This window comes from Microplitis mediator, chromosome 10 (genome assembly GCF_029852145.1).
Source record: "Microplitis mediator isolate UGA2020A chromosome 10, iyMicMedi2.1, whole genome shotgun sequence".
In the NCBI taxonomy this organism is placed as follows: domain Eukaryota; kingdom Metazoa; phylum Arthropoda; class Insecta; order Hymenoptera; family Braconidae; genus Microplitis; species Microplitis mediator.
Window position 1 is genome coordinate 5,351,429 of NC_079978.1, and position 17,607 is coordinate 5,369,035.

The window sequence follows — 17,607 nt, forward strand, 5'->3', positions numbered from 1 at the left end:
TATAAAGAAGATATAAAGTAATTTGGCTTATGATATCGTATATAGTTTAATACCTGTTCGCCCGTAATATAACGTTCTTCCGCGCATCCGTGATCGTGTAGTTGAGTAGTAGTGCTCGGTGTTGGCTCGACTTTACTCTGCGCGCGTCACTCTCCTACATCTCCCTGTCCTTCTCTTTCCCTGGTCCTTCCTCCTCTTTTTCGTCCTTCCCGGGATTGTGTAGCTCGTGTCGGTAACTTACAACCCGGCGTGGCAGATGCCAGTTGATCAACCTATCAACGTACATGCATTACAACCTACAGCTTTAACTGACGCTTTCTTTTAAATTGTATTACAATATACTTTTTTTTTATTTATGTACTTAAACTCCAAAAACTACCCACTCGAAAATTGGCTAATTCAATTTTTTTCTAATTATCCTAGCAGCCTCCTTCACTTACTCTTAAAATCACTCGCCCCTTGTATTTTACTTTTTATTTTGCACGAGCTTTTATCTGTAGGAAACTATATTTAGCTGACTTCTATACAAGCGCGATTATCACATTGTAAAAATAATAATAAAAAGAAAAAAAAATACGGCCTAACCCACAATACCCGACCCTTTGCCTTCTGCTTCTACTAAATCCACCAGCTAACCAACAACTTGTTCTATATGTACGACACAACGCTCCACTTTTACCGCTACTCGATGAATGACTACCCCAACATCGTGCCTTTCTTCTATCCTCGGGGCTTTTCCCAAACTCTCTACTCTGAAAAACTTCTCTCTTTACATTATTTTTTTTACCATTTTATCTGAAGCATTTTTTTACGCTCTTTAGGGTTACATGTTAATTTTAAAGCATCCGCAATCTCCAAGGCCAGAAGCTAATCACAAAAATATTTATTACTCTTCTTTTTCATACTGTTCTCTTATTTTTATTTATTTTTAACTTCAGAAAAGTACTAGATTAAAAAATCCCAAGTATTGTGAGCAGGACAATAAACATGGATGTTAATTTGAGAGCAGGCTGATCAACTGATTAGCAATCGGGGCCTTTAATTGAAACGTCTTTGATTTTAACACATAATATATGCAGAAGAACCGAGTCGCCGGTATCAGTTGCATTGATAAGGAAACCAAGCGGAATGTGAAATAGATGAATCCCGGCGCTGGTCAATGAAACTGACGTGCACAGAGTAAGAGAAGATACGCGATACATATTATCTATCGCAGAAAAGCTAGGAGATATGGTATATAGAAAGCTGGTTATAGAAAGGGCGCGGGACAGGAAGTGAGAGCGAGGTGGAAAAGCGATGAGGAAGGTGGAAGTAGCGTTCTCTGATGATATTTGCGGCCAGGGAGACTAGATTCACCACCACCTCCCTCGCTCTCTTACTCTCCCCAATCCTCGTTCGCTCTTTCTCTCTGTACTCTCGGAGTAGAGAACGCGATAGGACTGCTTTTGCTAACAAACGCGCGAGTCAACGAGGACGTCTACTGATGCGCATGCGAATACACCGTTTACTAACCCACTCACTCACTCACTCTCATTCTCTATAACTGTCTTACTCCGTTCGGATATATATATGTAAGTATATATATATATATGTCTATATATATATATACATATATATATATATGTATATATATATATAGAGATATATATGTATATATATATATATATATACATATATATATAGATATATATTTTTTTTCTTTCTCTCTTTTTTCTGAACGCCCGGATCTTGTCAGTGCGCTCAGCATCGTTGCCGCGACGACACTTACGACAATCACCCAGGTCATTTAAATCTGATCAACGGTTCTTTCACCTGGGTATGATTAAAAGTGCCGACAAATTTTGTTTATTTATTTAAATGTTAATAAATTACAGTGAGTGCTTTTATTTATTTAATTTATTTATTATTTTTGTTATTTACTAAACAATTAAAATTTTTTGTGAAGAAATTAAAAATGTGCTTTAAAGTTGTGCTTCTATGGTAGGTGTAATGATTTATTTTCATTAAATTCAAATGAAACTTGTTGTTGGTTTTTTATTTATTTATTTATTTTTTAAACTTGACTGTGGAATTTAATTGATAAAATAAATATAAATTTAATTGAAAAAAATAACCTGGACTTAAATAAAATAAAAACACGGATTGAAATAAAATGAAATGAAATGAAAAAAAGCGATAAAGAGATAAAAATAAATGTTGGAACAGTAGTAATATCAGAAGCTTTGTAAGTCATTTAAAATTGACCCATTAAAGAGAGGAAATAAAAAATGAAAAAATAAATTTTATATAAATTCATGTTATCTCTGTAATAAGAAAAATGTATCTAAAAAAGTAGCAATAGATCGAGGGCAAGGGAGGCAGAGAACAGTATAAAGAATCTCATTCAATAAGTAAAGTTTTTTTGTATTCTATTGACTGGAGACTTTAACAAAAATAATAATAAAAAATAAAATAAAGTTGAAGAAGTGAAAGAAATAAATGAGAGTACAAAAAGTTTCGTTGCCCCAAGCGCTTTGGAGAAGGAAATTCAAGTTACCAAGTATTTCGCATGCCGATGCTTACCACCGAGCTTTACTCTTATTACTCTTTTCCTATTGTATTTTTATTCCTTTCCTACGCCCTTTTTACATTCTTCTCATTTTACTTCCTGTCTTAGCCTCGTGATTTTTTCATTCCTCGTACTTCACGCTCGACAAATTGACACAAAGTATTATTACAACTATTATAGAGACAGATAAGAAAAGGAAAGGATAAAAAAAAAACAATATCAAGAAAAACATTGTGTAGAATCATGATAGAAAATGCGCAGAATCATTTGACCTTTTGAAGGAACGTGGGCTCAAATTAATAAGTTACCATAGACATCCAACTCTGAAGCTCTTCTCAGTGGAGTAGCTGCTGCATAAGTATAAGTATACATAGTTAGTGTATGTACCAGAAGAGCAACATTAGATGAGAAGAGATTCAGACGGTTTCCGATAAGTGAATGAGGGAGTACGAAAGAGACTGTCGAAAGTTTGTACAGGAAGGAAATTTTATTACTGTCAACTAATTTACTCGAATACTCGCAAACTTTTGTCTTTATAGTATACATATATATATGTGCACTTGTTTCTCACTGAGTGTGACACACGAGTGATAATATTAATCGAAATAAATATATACTCTTAGTTGTTTTTTCCTCATTCAATTTTGTTATCAGCCTCGCGATTATTTGAAACAAGATCCACGTGGAAGCAAATAATAACCAACATGACAATTGGCTCGTTAGTTATTGAGACAAACTTCTCTCAGTCATCACAAACCCAACTCATCAACTCGTAGCTATACTACTTGCTATCAAGACACTGCGTTGAATGCGAAACCCAAGGAACTATATATTCACTTTGTGCTACCTTCTGAATAACACTCGCTCGTACAGTGGCTATATATTTGCTGGTTGCTAGTAGTTACTATTCATCTCTATAGATCTGTATATTTAAAATGATAAAGGGGATGGAAGTTTGTTCAAACTCAGATATTGCTGATCGAGATAACTTATTACCCGTCTATCAGCTCTCGCCTTATAAACCGTGAGAGGAATCTGGAGGTGATAAAGTGATAAGTTACAGTTCCAAGGTATATATGTATATATATAGAGAAAAAGAGAGAGAGAAAGAAAGAGGACTAAAAGGGATGACAGGATATAGAAAAAGAGAAATAGCGGACCAATACAGAAAATCTGTAGTGTTAAAAAGATTGGATTGAATTTGTCGTTTCTTGATGGGCATTACTAGGATAAACGGACTATAATCGACAACCTGTAGAATTTATATACGATCAATTGTCAATGAGCTGCGTATATCTATTTTAATGTGTACGTTAAGCTTTTTGATATCAGTTTCTTTTAAGTAATTGACAATTATATTAAGTAAATTATTTTATTGCCCATAAATTTTATTGATAAAAATTGTATTACTATTTTTTTTTTTTTTTTTTTTTTTAGGTAGTTATAAATACTTTTATGTGTAATATATATGTATGACGACGCTATTGAAGGTGTCGTACTCTTTTAAACTGACTTTCAGACTGTAATAGTATATTACACTACAAGGGAAGAAAGTTGAAATTCCTGCCCTGTGTGATAAGATGCCCGAGGCGAAGCCGAGGGCATCATGACACACAGGGCAGGGCTTTCAACTATCTTCCCGTGTGGTGTATACGATTTTTCTTTATACCTGGTCGAAAGTACGTTTATTAATTACATTTTTGAATACTATGAACAATACAACCACGTTCTGCCTTCAGCTGACAGGTCGGCCATGTTTTTTTTATTTGCTCCCTATTGACGCGCCTCTTTCGGACATACATAAAACTTTAATTTTTTTCCGTCTCTCTTTTTTTTTTTTGTTGCGTTTTTGCTGCCTGCCCCGCGACATTTGAAAGCACGAGCGAAGCGAGTGCGTCTGGTCGGCGGGGGCAGGCATCAAAAACAAAACAAAAAAAAAGACATAATTATACTTATAAAAAATAAAAAATAACTATTTTTTTTCGAAAGAAATAAATTTATGCCTATAAACAAGATTTTTTTCCTGCCAATAAATAATATATAAATAAATACATAAACTTTCAATAATTAACTTCGCCTCTGCATCAAAATCTTTTATCACCTCATCCTCGTCCATAGATTCATCCGATGAAACTTTTTCATTTATCTTATCATTGTAATTACACTGTTTAATTAAAATATTACGTACAACGAGACACAAAAATACTGACGCATATATAAAGCAACGATCTACGACGTTATCGTGAAAAATTTTATTTATAAAGTGGTAGACGATCACTAGATGGCAGCAACCGGCTGTTTCTGTAGGCCCGAAAAAATTTTTTGCTCCCGGCGACAAAAGTGACGCGCATGTAACTCCACCAGGAGAGGGAAATAAGACTTTAGGCCTTAAAATTAGGGAGGGAAGTGCGTACTTTCGACTAAGGGATAAAGAAAAAGAGTTTTTCAAAGAGGTCGGTTTAAAAAAAATCTTTCCAATGAAAATTCATACAAACTCTCTACACTAGGCATCAAATACCCTCGAGCTCATTTGGTAGCTCTCACTCTTTTTATTTTATATCCCGTCTGTCTTTCTTCATTGATTATTTTCGTTCTATTTTTTTCCACGCGAACATATCTTTGTTTTTTTATTTATTATTTTGTTTTTTATTTCTTTTGCGTTTTATCATCAACCTGATGAGTATACATTTTTTCATCAGATTAATTACTTATGAAATGTAATAATAATAATTGAATAGATATATGTAAAATACGAAATATTAAATATTATTATTATTTTCAGAAATTACAGAAAATGGAAAGCCATTGGAGCAACGACGATACACATGGGGCGTCAGTTATTAAATTATTATTTTAATATAAACGAAAAAGTGTAAGATGATATTTGCGTATTAGTGATAATATTGTTGTGATGATATTTATAAAACGATGTTGAATCACATGCACTTCCAAAGAGTATCTTAAATAAAAAATAAAGATTTCTTTTATTTTTTTTGTATTTAAATAAATAAGTAGTCACGGGATCAGCGTCAGCCAATTAAGCAATCTCATTCGTTGCAGAGAAAGTGCCAGAAAAAATAACAATAATAAAAATAATAAATAAAATTAGAGTATATAAAAACGTAAATAAAAATGCCGAGTATTTAAATCACCAAAAATAGCCAGGGAAAAATTTAAAACGTTTATATACCACACGTGAGTGACAATGTGTAATGGCAAGCGCGTTAAGAGAGTGAATAGGAGGCTTGGAATGCCGGTGAGACACCACCGACGATATCGAAAGTACCGGAAGATCCTCTGATTTATTTGTTCTCTTGCATATATATATATATATATAATAAATCCATCTTGAAGTTATAATTGTAATTATTATTATTATTACTACTGCTAACACATCAAAAGAAACGTGATTTTTAATAATTTACAAGTTAGATTACTTTGTGATATTTAAAAAGAAAAGTAAATAAGAAGAAAAAAATATAAATTAATAATTAACCTGACGCTCAAGCGAATAATTAAATAATAATTATAATTACCGTACCTACCAAAGGCTGATTAATCTACGTATATATTTACCTCGTTTTTACTCAAAAAATACTTATTTAATAATAATTATAATAAAAATATTAATAATAATGATAAAGAGATTAATAAACGTTAGAATCAAGAGATGATTTAGTGGTTATTAAGTCAGTCGACCGAATTAAAATAATAAATACTAAAAGTGCAGTGTGCAAGTGAAAAAAAACAGTACACAAATCTATGTACGTATGTATAGAAATGTGTAAATAAATGTGTAACAGAGCTTCAGATGTAAAATGAAAGGAAGATGGGAGAGAGGACACGGTCCAAGCCGTCGGTGTTCGTCGGTCGTCGGCGTGCGGGCAAACGGACACTGCGAGGTCCGACGATAAGCGTCGTCGTTAACGATGCGGGATCTAAACGCATACAACTGCAACAAATTGTACGAGGACGTCGAGTGGTCAGGACCGGGTATCGTTGGTACCCTCGTCGTCCTCGCATTTGTCGACATAATGGTAATTCTTGGCAATGTACTTGTCATACTCGCCGTTTACCACACTACTAAGCTCCGTAACGTCACCAACATGTTCATCGTTAGTCTCGCGGTTGCTGATCTCTTGGTCGGGGTTGCTGTGCTTCCCTTCAGTGCAACCTGGGAGGTCTTCAAGGTAATGTTGTCCACTGACTCAAAGGCGTAGTAATTTTAAATAAAACAACAAACAAATTTTATAAAATAAAAAGAGCTTTGTGTATTTAAGTATCTTACGTCTTGACGTCATTTCTTATCTCGAGTCTCCCCTTAACGCCCCTTGTATAATTAATTTACCGTTAATCGATGTCACAAGGTCTGGATATTTGGAGACTTGTGGTGCTCGGTGTGGCTGGCAGTGGATGTGTGGATGTGCACGGCGTCAATATTGAATCTATGTGCGATAAGTCTCGACAGGTACTTGGCTGTTACCAGGCCAGTTAGTTATCCCCAGGTAAAACAATACTTTTTTTTAATCTTATCGTTTATGTATCATACCTATATATTTAATTCATATTTATATGTATACATATGTATGCATATATATTTATAATTAATTGATGTATGTATATATAGACGTAAGTTTGTTATCCATTTGATGCTGTCTGTTGCTTGACTGGTTGAAGCTGATTGGTTGCAGATAATGTCACCAAAGAGAGCAAAGCTGCTGGTCGCAGCTGTGTGGGTGCTGAGTTTCGTCATCTGTTTTCCACCTCTTGTCGGATGGAAAGATCAAAGGGTACGGAGCTATTGTTCATAGAACATGTAATTCAATAATTGCATTTGTCATCGTCGCGATGTCTTTTTCATGCGGATTATCCTTGTATTTTTAAAAATAACGTAGCGTTATTTATAAAAAAAAACATTTACAGAAAATTTATTAATTAATTAAAACTATAGTAAAAAAAATTACTTTTAATAAATGAAAATTTAATTATCATAAAAACTTTTTAATTGTGATAGTCAGCAAACAATAGCGATTTGTATTAAAACTTTTGTTTGAACAAAATATTTATTAAATATCATAAAACTATTGATTACTTTTACAAATAAATATTTTAACCAAATATTTTCGGTGAACCTTTTAAATTGACGAATCGCGCAAATAAAAAAAATGTCTATGTGTACATATAGATTTTGTTTTTATCCAACAGTCAAACCCTCAACGAAATGACGTATCGACACTGGATGACAGTGGGCCGTACAATAAAACACGAATTATTTTACAACCAAAGCCGTGTCCGTGGATATGTGAGCTTACCAATGACGCGGGTTACGTTGTCTACAGTGCATTAGGTTCATTCTACATACCGACACTAGTCATGTTATTTTTCTATTGGAGAATATACAACGCGGCTGTATCAACGACTAAAGCCATCAACCAGGGATTCCGTACCACCAAAGGTTCAAAAATGCTAGGATCAAGGTATCTATACTTATACTTATATACACTTCAAAAAAAGTAACGGAGTAAACGCGGAGTAAATGCGAAATGGGTGACTGGTTATTTTTTTGAGCCGCTCGGAGTGAAATATACTCCGAAGAGAAATTTAATTTAATATTGTCCTGGGTCTAAAATAAAACTTGATTCAGGCTCGCTTCACCTTATTTTCTTTTGAAGTTATCGATTTGCCGACGATTTTTCGATAAAATCTCGACTTTTTCGACTTAAATTAAATTTTTTTCAACTTTATGAACTTTTTTGATCTTAGTTTCAACTTATTTAAACTTGTTTGTATTTTTTAATCTTAATTTGAACTTATTCGTCTTTACTTCGAGCACGATAGTCATTCATTTTACTTTTGACTTGCTGAATCAAGTCGAAATATAGTTTTTTATTCGCCTTACTTTCGCCTTAATACATAAAAATTATTTCACCTCAGTTTTGACTTTGTCGCCTTATAATTTAAGTTCAATTTCGACTTGATTTCAACTTTTTCGTCTTAAATCGTGACTGAGTAAGCCAGTTAAGTCTAAACCAAGGCGGAAGCTCTATGTATTTAATATCTCCGTAAAAAAAGTCGAGTTTGTCTTGTGAAAAACGGCTCCAACTTGCGACTTGGTAAACCAAGTCGAAATCAAGTTTTATTTTTGACCTGAGGAAACTCCGAATCGGAATGACTGCGGACTTAAATAAAATCCATTTCGTTCAAAAATCATTCCACTGAAAAAAAAAATCCCCATTTATTCCGTATGCGGAGTGATTTTTTTTCAACCTCCGGAACTCCGAGTGACGGAGTGAATTCAGATTTAAATAAAATCCGTGATCACTCCCGATTTTTTACAGCGTATATATCAACGTATCTAAAAATATAAAATAAGATTATTTTTAATTACTCTCAATTAAACGCTATTCAGGTTGCATGTACAAAGATAACCGGCAATTACATAGACATATATATACGCGTTTATTTATTTATTTGTCTTGCACGCGCTCTTGACAACGATAATTGCGCCTTGAATACGTGTAGGCAAACGAGCCTCGCAGATAAGGCATTTAAGTATTTAAAAAAATGTATTTGAGTTATATAATTAAAGAGAACGAGACAAATTAATGAGAGTAAAAAGACGGCAAACGTTGAAAAGCTCCAGCTACTTGATAAGCATATATGTTTAGTTACCTCTACGACGCCCACTAAAGAACAACAACAAGAACAACCAACAACCAACAACAACAACACAGCCTCGTTCATCCGGTTATATATTTCTCTTAGCGATACGGAAAATTTATAGCGCGAGCATTTGTCTCTACTACCGCGACTTTAAATGCCTCCGGTAATTGCTTTAAGTCCGTCGTAACTTGTCGTGCTACGCGTGTAGTCATATGCGGTTTTTAGTATTGTTATGATTTGTATATATGTAATTTTATAGTTTAATTTTCAACTCAAATTGCTGTTTTTATTATCGTTATAAATATAACGTTTAATGTTACATTTATATCTTGAGGGATGTGTTTGTAGAAATGATTAATTCCGGGGAACTTGGGGCAAATGGAGACTCCCCTTTGAAGAAAAAATGTTGTTTTTTTTTTTTTTTTTATTTAAAAATTGTTATTTACAGAAGCTACGTGAGGGTGGAGAAAGGCGGCTTCCCTAGGCAGTGCAGCTAAAATTTTTAGTGAAAAAATATTTTTTTTATAAAGTTTTTGTTACTTGAACTGTTTTTTTAAATCAGAGGATTCGAGCAAAACAAACTTCCGGGGTAAAATGATCCACTTAAAAAAAAACGATGAAACTTTTTTTTTGCTAAAAATATTTGGGTAGCCGTATTTCCCTGTTTGGTCAACTTATCTCACCCTTGTAAATAAAAAATGTTTGATAAAAAAAAGGAAAAATTATCTTTTCTCTAAAATGGTGTTTAATTTTGCCCTGGTGTCTCATTTTGCCTTGGGCTCCCCTATATTATATAATGCCACAATAATTTATTTTTATTATTTTATTCATCTTCGTCTGTTATAGATTTAATGAACAACGACTGACACTAAGGATACACCGCGGACGTGGTAGTGTTTATAACGGCGGTGCTAATAACAGTAACACGAGTCCTAAAAGTCCTGAATCAAATCGTAGTGCGTCAGTACGTAAAGACAAAATAAAAATATCTGTTTCTTATCCTAGTACTGAAACTCTTAATACAAAGTGTAATACTCTTGAACGTACGCCGTCAAAGTGTTCGCAAATTTCTGTTCACTATAACAGTAATGGACAGACGCAGAGTCATCTTTGTCCATCTGCGAGGAATACGCATCTGAAGGTAATTGTTTAATATTCAGTATCCATGTTGAGTTATTGTTTCATTCCATTTTAAAATGTCCATATAGATTTATATATACATATATATGTAGAAGAAACCACACGAATGTAGTCATAGGCTTTAGTTTTGAGAATGATAAGTGAACTGAATATAATAACATTCTGAATATTGGACATTCCAGCTGACGGGTAGTTCTGTAAATGACATTTATTTTGTCTATGGTATTGTTCTGTATGCCGGTTATGTATGTGAGTGTATAAATGTGTATGAGAGAGACAATCAAGTTGTGCGGTTGTTACTGTTGTTGTTGTTGGTACAGAGTGAGAGGAAAATAAAAAGAGACAGAAGGAGAGAGAGAGAGAGGAAATGCAGCGGTAGAGGATTCATTCGTGTGGCTTAATTACCAGTGTCCATATATGACTGAATAAACCGGTCAATTAATATATACTACACAGGAAGTATACTTGCGAGTGTTATAATTCTGTCAATAGCAATTATTTAACATTTATTTGCATCATTGATTTTTTGTTATTATTCTCATATGTGTAATAACATTATGTGGTTTCAATTCATTTTGAATAAAAATAAAGTAGTGCAGCAAGACATTAATTTTTCCTCATTGCCCAAGATAATAAAAAAATATAAATGAGAGTAGAGCAATCACGTATTGAACTTCGTTACCTATAAGCTCTCGACGTACTCCGTGTGAGAATAAAATAATTTTGAACTTTTATTACCCAATAAATTTTAAGAAACGCAAATTTAAAGATTTTTTTCAAAATTCTCTTATTTTTTTTAAAAATGGAGTCATACACAGTAAAAAATATTGTGTATCTGTGTTAAAAGCGGTCCGTGTTAAAATTTTTGTGTTGATTATTTTGTGTGTTAAATCAACACAATTCTTTGTGTTACTTTAAATTTTTTAATCGATTTACTCTTAAACACTTTAAAAGTGTTACTTAATATAAGAATCGATATTATCAACATTTATTAAGTGTTACTTTAAAATCAACACAAAAAAGTGCTAAAATTTTAACATAAATTTTGTGTTGAAACTCAACACAAATAATCTGTGTTGAAAAACAACACAAATATTGTGTGGACCGTTTCTACACTGTAAAAAATCACCGGAGTAAGTCCAAACGGTGTAGTTGTTAAAATTATCGGTGTTAAATTTACTCCCGAAAGCGGTGTGAAAATAACGCCGCCACCGGTGTAAATATTCTGTACCGTTGTTAAAATAACGCCGCCACCAGTGTAAATATTCTAGACCGGTGTTAAAATAAAGCCGCCACCGGTGTAGATATTCTTTACCGGTGTTAAAATATTTTGCTTTGTGAATATTTTTACTTACTCGATCATTATACTTGTTAATAAACGATATTTTTTATTAATTTTCCTAAAGAATTTACATTTTTTGTGTTTTATAATCTTTAAATTTAATACTTCAAGCGGACGCAGGTTACTTCGCTTTTACACCGATATTACTCCGCTTTTACACCGGTTACCCCGCTTTTACACTGGTTACCCTGCTCTAACACCGGTATCTTTAACACCGGCGAATTACTCCTCCTACACCGGTGTAATTTCATTTTTACACCGGGCGGAGTTGAAACGAGTCCATTTTTAACACCGCTCTTTTTACAGTGTAACACACAGATTGTGTTGATTTTAACACAATATTTTTTACTGTGTAGTTTGCGAAAAATTTTAGTAAGAAATGCAGATTATATTTTTTCGTAAAAAAATAAGTGAAATTTAATTAAAAAAATAATTTCATGTCGTTGCTTTCGTAAGATATCAGATTGAAATACCTAAAGAATGATAGCCCTTGAAATTTGAATGGCTATTATCCTTGAACGGTAATATGATAGAGATCTTCTGATAGCGCCACCCAATAAACGTAAAAAATTGATTCAAAGAGAGTCGAAAATTAGAGTTAAAAATTTTATAAATTCTGAATAGACTTGATTTTCCAATAAATCAATTTGTCTTAATTAAGTAATTTGTTTTAATTAGTGGTTACGTAGATTTTGAACTACTATAGATTCAATTTGATTGGGTCTTTTCGATTGATTTGTTTCAATACATCTTAATTATTCTCTTACTACTAAATTAGAGTACAAGTGTGTAAAACTTTTTGTATAGTACAGAAATCGAACGATTCGAAAATTGATTATAATTAAATTTGTTATAAAATGTAGTTAGTTTAGAAAAAAAGTATATGAAATTTCTATAGATAATGATTTGTAGAGAGCAACAAAAACGTTATCTTCGAGTTGTCCGGTCTAATTAAAAGTTTTAATTAATAATAATAATAATGATTATCTGTAATAATTATATATTGTTGATACAATTTGTCGAGAATAGGTTGGTGGTATAAATCGAGTAGGAAGCTCTAGAAGACCAAGTCGTAGAAGCAGTTGTGAGAGCCAAGTAACCGGAGACGAAGTTTCATTACGTGAATTAACTCCTGGCAGTGAAGAGAAGCCAAGGGTGATGAGGATGGGCAAGAGGAACATTAAAGCTCAGGTATATTACCAATCTTACACAATGGAGGTTTCCCAGATTATTTAACTCCTTTATTTTTTTTTTTCCTAACTTTTTTCACCACTTGGCTGAAACTTTTCCAACAATATTTCTATATGTATCGTCCATTAACAACACTCGGTTATTTTTATCGCAAAAGACATTACTGTCATGGAGATTATTACGAAAAAAAATAAAAAAAATCGAAATGGAGATAATAATAAAAAAAAATTAAGTACGACTGATAAATTTTTTAGGTAAAGAGATTTCGTATGGAGACTAAAGCCGCTAAAACATTGGGTATAATTGTTGGTGGTTTTATACTTTGCTGGCTGCCATTCTTCACGATGTACTTGGTACGTGCATTTTGCCCGAATTGTATTCATCCGACAGTATTCAGCGTTCTATTCTGGCTTGGATACTGCAATTCAGCGATAAATCCATGTATCTACGCTCTCTTCAGTAAAGACTTTAGATTCGCATTCAAGCGGATTATATGCAATTGCTTCTGCAAACGAAAGAAAAATTCATTGCGACGTGGGAGCGACGGCAGCCAATTGGCAACGAGGTTGTTTATCGATGATAAAAATAATAAAAAATATATAGTACTACCAAAAAAAAAATCCATTGATATTAAATGATTGACAACAACACACATTACATACTATTGTTGCTATTATTATTATTATTATTATTATTACTACTATTAAAAAAATATTTTTTTGCCGTACAAAACTGCACAATGACTGGCTTATTATTTTATAGTTTATACTACAACTTATTAAATATATATATTTTTTTTGTTTTTTTTTTTTTGTTTTTCTCAATTTTTATTCGTAGGAACGACAGAAGTCCAAACTATTCTATCAGAGTACCGCAGCATGGTGTGTCAATCGAAGATTCAGATCCCGAACACAACGTCCACTCGGGAAGTGACTCGAGATGACTTTAGCGCACACGCAGCACCCAGCGCGTCGTCTTCAATACTCGATAGATCCGCAAATCAATCAGCCACATGACGGTTTATTTCCACATATCATCAACAACGAATTATCCAAATGTCGATAATTGTTACGATTGTGATGATAGTACATATAAATATATATAATCTTCATATATTATTGTATCCCGAGAAAATTGTGCAACCAATCAAGTCATCAGCATCGCCGCCTACGTCACCAATCTAATCATAATCACCTCCTTCATATTAACTCGGCTGTTGTCTCTTCGTTCCGTATTCTCATGTTAAACTTTTGTGCGACGTTAATTTAATTAATTAATTAATTAAATAAATTAATTAATGGAGTCGATTATCGGCGCTGGCGAGTATCAAACAAATCAGAGACGAGTGCAACATCTCTAGTCACACAATTTCCACTCTCCCATGCTCACGATTATCGAATCGGTGCCGCGGTGTCGTACTGATGTGTCACAAAATGACTAATAACAATTAATAATAGTTAATTAATTAAATAAATAAGTTAAATATAATTATGATGAAGGGTGATATCAAAAAGTATTGATGTGTATTCAAACAATAATGTAATTACACGTGTATATAATAATAATATTGATATAAATATAAATAAAATTCAGTGTTTTAAAATATTATTAAAGACAACTGCGTGTATTTAAAAAAAAAAAAATAATAATAATAATTCATGTGAACGAACGAGGAAGCAAAACAAAATGTATAAAATAATAATATTTAAAATACGTGAATCTCATATATACTCAGCTCGTGTACAATAATTAAATGATAAATGATAATATTGGGTATAAGTATTTAAATCGAAGTGATGATTATGATATATTGTGTAAGTGAGAATAAAGTAATAACGATTCTGTTGAGACTAATTTGGCTCTTAATACCACCACCACTAAACTAACAACATATTATAAAATTCTAATTAGATTAAGCAACAGTAATTTGCATATCCCACTGAATTTCCCTCTCATAATTATCCATTTTGCATACAAGATAATAATATTATTAATAATGATAATAATAATTATAATTAAAGGTAAAAATTCGAGGATCGAAATATACATACACAGATATAATTGTGTCAAGTTTAATGATTTATTTAAATCGCATATAACGTATGTGTAATACAGAGATAGTAAATGTGAATGCCAGTCAAGTGTATATACGCTCAAACGGGAGATTATCTCTATTGAACCCACTCAAAAAGCATTCAATCTTGAAATCCCACTACCTGAAAAAACCTCCATGTAATATTATGATGATGATGATGATGATGATGATAATGATAATGGTGTAATCCGCAAAGGTTGTTGATGAGTTTAATTATAAAGTAAAAAAAGTTGACACCACATATGGATGTAATTTTATGTCGGATGATTTTAAAAATGAACTTAGCAATTAAATTAAATTTAAAGTTATAATCAGGCTTCGGGTAGATTAGTTGCCAGTACTCGGAACCCATTATGGTCAGCGATGTAGTGAACTTGTTGAAGTAGACCGTTTGCGTCGATGTAGCTGTAAGCTCCGCGAGTTGTTCCGTCTAATGATCTGGACTCAGTTTTAGCGCTGGTGTCACCCGTGTAGCTGTAGTCGTACTGGCCCAAGGAGTCTTGAGTATGTCGGAGTGATGAATGGAGCATTCTATAGGAAACTGGAATTACCAGTGAGTTTGATGGTACTGCTGACGACGCTCTTATTGCTTCTGGTGGTACGGGCACCGAGGATGCTGCTGATGGAGATGAAAACCCGTTGTAATGCGATAATAATGATTGAGATGGTCTTTTGATGATGTAGATTTGGTTTAGAGTTGGCTGGGGAATTTCAATCCTCGATGCTTCTTCATTGGACAGTATAAAGGGATTTTTCGGGGTTGATTGTTCGAATTGATCGATGGTATTAGAAGTTTGTGGAATTCCAAGTGAATTTGCAATTCTCGTATACTCGGCCAAGTGATTCCGACGTGCTTCTGCCACCTCAGGAGTCTCGTTTACTGGTAGTAAAGAGTTATCCGGCTGTTGTGGTAAATTACTCGCTCTAACTCGAAATCCATTCACCGGATCTGCAGTATAAGCTACGTTCTGAAGAATACCATTTGCGTCTATATAAGAGTATCCTAAAATCATTAATGGAATTATCCGATTTATTTAATTTAATATAATAGTCACGCAAACAAATCATTAGTTTTTTTTTTTCAGAGATATGTATTATCGTGACTCTATAGGGAGAGAAAATAAAATATGATGTATATATATTTTTAGGGAAGCTACCTCCTTGAGTAATGCCGTTCGATCTAGATTCCATTTTTGCATGATGAGGCCCTTGATAACCGTAACTATATGAACCAGAACCATCTTGATTGTGGAATTGTAAACCAGGCCAGAGTGGAGTGCAGGTGGTAAAGCTTACGAAGCTCACTAAAAAGCTCAACTGTTTCAACAAATAATTTCTGTCATTTTTTCATATTTAAATAAAATTCCGTGGATTTTTTTAAAATTAAAAACCGAATTTTTTTCGTTAAGTAAAGCAGGACAACTTAATTACTTAACTTTGAAAAAATAATGATTTAATATCATCAAGTATTTATAAAAAAAAATTTACTTTATACAGTTTTGTTAAAAGTTGAGAAAAAAATTGTGGTTTTTTTTTTTTCAAGTATCAGTTGATAATAGAGTATTTTAATGATTAAATAAGTATTTTTATAATGTTGATTTTACCTCGGTGTACTTTTACGTACAAAAGAAAAAAAAAGAAGAGAATAATATATAGTTTAAACTCAAGTTGGAAGGTAAATACGCAATAATAATGAGTTAAAGCACTCCATGACTTCTCAATCAACAAACTACGCTAAAGATCAGTGAGAGTATAAATTAAATCTTGTTTATAAAAGAGTGGGAATATTCATTATATTCCGTAGTAGACAGTTATACAAATTAATTAGTGAATAAAAGTAAATCAACAAACAGCAAATAATTATACTTATAATTGCTATTTGCAAATTTTACAAATTCACTAAAATTTCATCTCGGTCTACTCTACTCAAAGTTAAAGATCACTGAGAGAGAGTATGAATTAAAAGCCGTTAATTAAAGACGAAATATTAATTATATTTTGAAGCAGAGTAATACAAACTAATTAGTAAACTATCAAGCAGTAAATAATAATACTAACAATTAGTTATACATTTTCCAAATGGCTATTTTACCCAAATCTACTCCATTTTCCGCAAAAAAAAAATTATGAATATTTTATTTTTTAAATAAGATGAGTAAAAAAATATACCAATTAAATAAAATAAATAACAAACAATTTGAACAGAAAAAAAATATTTCTCGGTGCAAAAAATTTTCACTTGCCCTAAGAATTTTTTGACATCACAAATTGACAACCAAAATTTTCTTGGGGCGAGAAAAAATTCTTGCGCCAATAAATAATTTTTTTCTGTGTATGATTATTAAAAAATATTTAAATTGTTAACACAAATTACTCACACGAAACATGATAAATAATAAACAACACAAGTAAATAAGATGAATAATATAGATGTTTAAACAAACAATCACTTAGCAGGTATAAAGTTAACGTAGAGTATATGAGAGAGCGAAGAAGTTGCAACCGGCGCGTCACATCTTCTTATATAGGATTGCCCGGATGCGCGGGCTCGTGCGCGGGCCTCACATTACATACAATATATGTACATAGATGTATGCATACATAGACTTGGTACGAATGTAGATACAG

General features: G+C 32.7%; 2 protein-coding genes across 6 annotated transcripts; one reads left to right on the forward strand and one right to left on the reverse strand.

Annotated features, from left to right (window-relative positions):
• The first annotated feature begins 1,735 nt into the window (after positions 1 to 1,735).
• LOC130675315 (octopamine receptor Oamb-like) lies at positions 1,736 to 15,092 on the forward strand. 5 transcript variants are annotated; one of them, XM_057480892.1, is made up of 9 exons: positions 1,736 to 1,980; positions 5,331 to 6,738; positions 6,916 to 7,053; positions 7,240 to 7,338; positions 7,754 to 8,025; positions 10,058 to 10,352; positions 12,723 to 12,884; positions 13,139 to 13,449; positions 13,722 to 15,092. In XM_057480892.1, exons 2-9 carry the CDS (start codon positions 6,478 to 6,480, stop codon positions 13,825 to 13,827), a joined length of 1,644 nt encoding a protein of 547 aa, XP_057336875.1. In that variant the 5' UTR covers positions 1,736 to 1,980; positions 5,331 to 6,477; the 3' UTR covers positions 13,828 to 15,092. The 5 variants fall into 5 exon arrangements, with proteins under 5 accessions (XP_057336875.1, XP_057336879.1, XP_057336878.1 ...); XM_057480895.1 differs by having other exon boundaries at positions 1,757 to 1,873; XM_057480894.1 differs by lacking the exon at positions 1,736 to 1,980 and adding an exon at positions 2,071 to 3,618.
• On the reverse strand, positions 14,943 to 17,506 carry LOC130675319 (uncharacterized). The gene is made up of 3 exons (XM_057480898.1): positions 17,358 to 17,506; positions 16,137 to 16,296; positions 14,943 to 15,982 (listed from the first exon to the last, which is right to left on the reverse strand). The coding sequence occupies exons 1-3, from the start codon at positions 17,364 to 17,366 to the stop codon at positions 15,291 to 15,293; spliced, it is 861 nt and encodes a 286-aa protein (XP_057336881.1). The 5' UTR covers positions 17,367 to 17,506; the 3' UTR covers positions 14,943 to 15,290.
• Positions 17,507 to 17,607: the final 101 nt, after the last annotated feature.

What these genes read in the sequence shown, in the direction of transcription:
- LOC130675315 (XM_057480892.1), top strand. Translation starts at nt 6,478, where the DNA reads ATGCGGGATCTAAACGCATACAACTGCAACAAATTGTACGAGGACGTC. An exon ending in CGAGGAATACGCATCTGAAG is followed by an intron (nt 10,353 to 12,722) that starts GTAATTGTTTAA and finishes TGTCGAGAATAG; the next exon opens with GTTGGTGGTATAAATCGAGT. An exon ending in AGAGGAACATTAAAGCTCAG is followed by an intron (nt 12,885 to 13,138) that starts GTATATTACCAA and finishes TAAATTTTTTAG; the next exon opens with GTAAAGAGATTTCGTATGGA.
- LOC130675319 (XM_057480898.1), bottom strand. An exon ending in GAACGGCATTACTCAAGGAG is followed by an intron (nt 15,983 to 16,136) that starts GTAGCTTCCCTA and finishes TAATGATTTTAG; the next exon opens with GATACTCTTATATAGACGCA.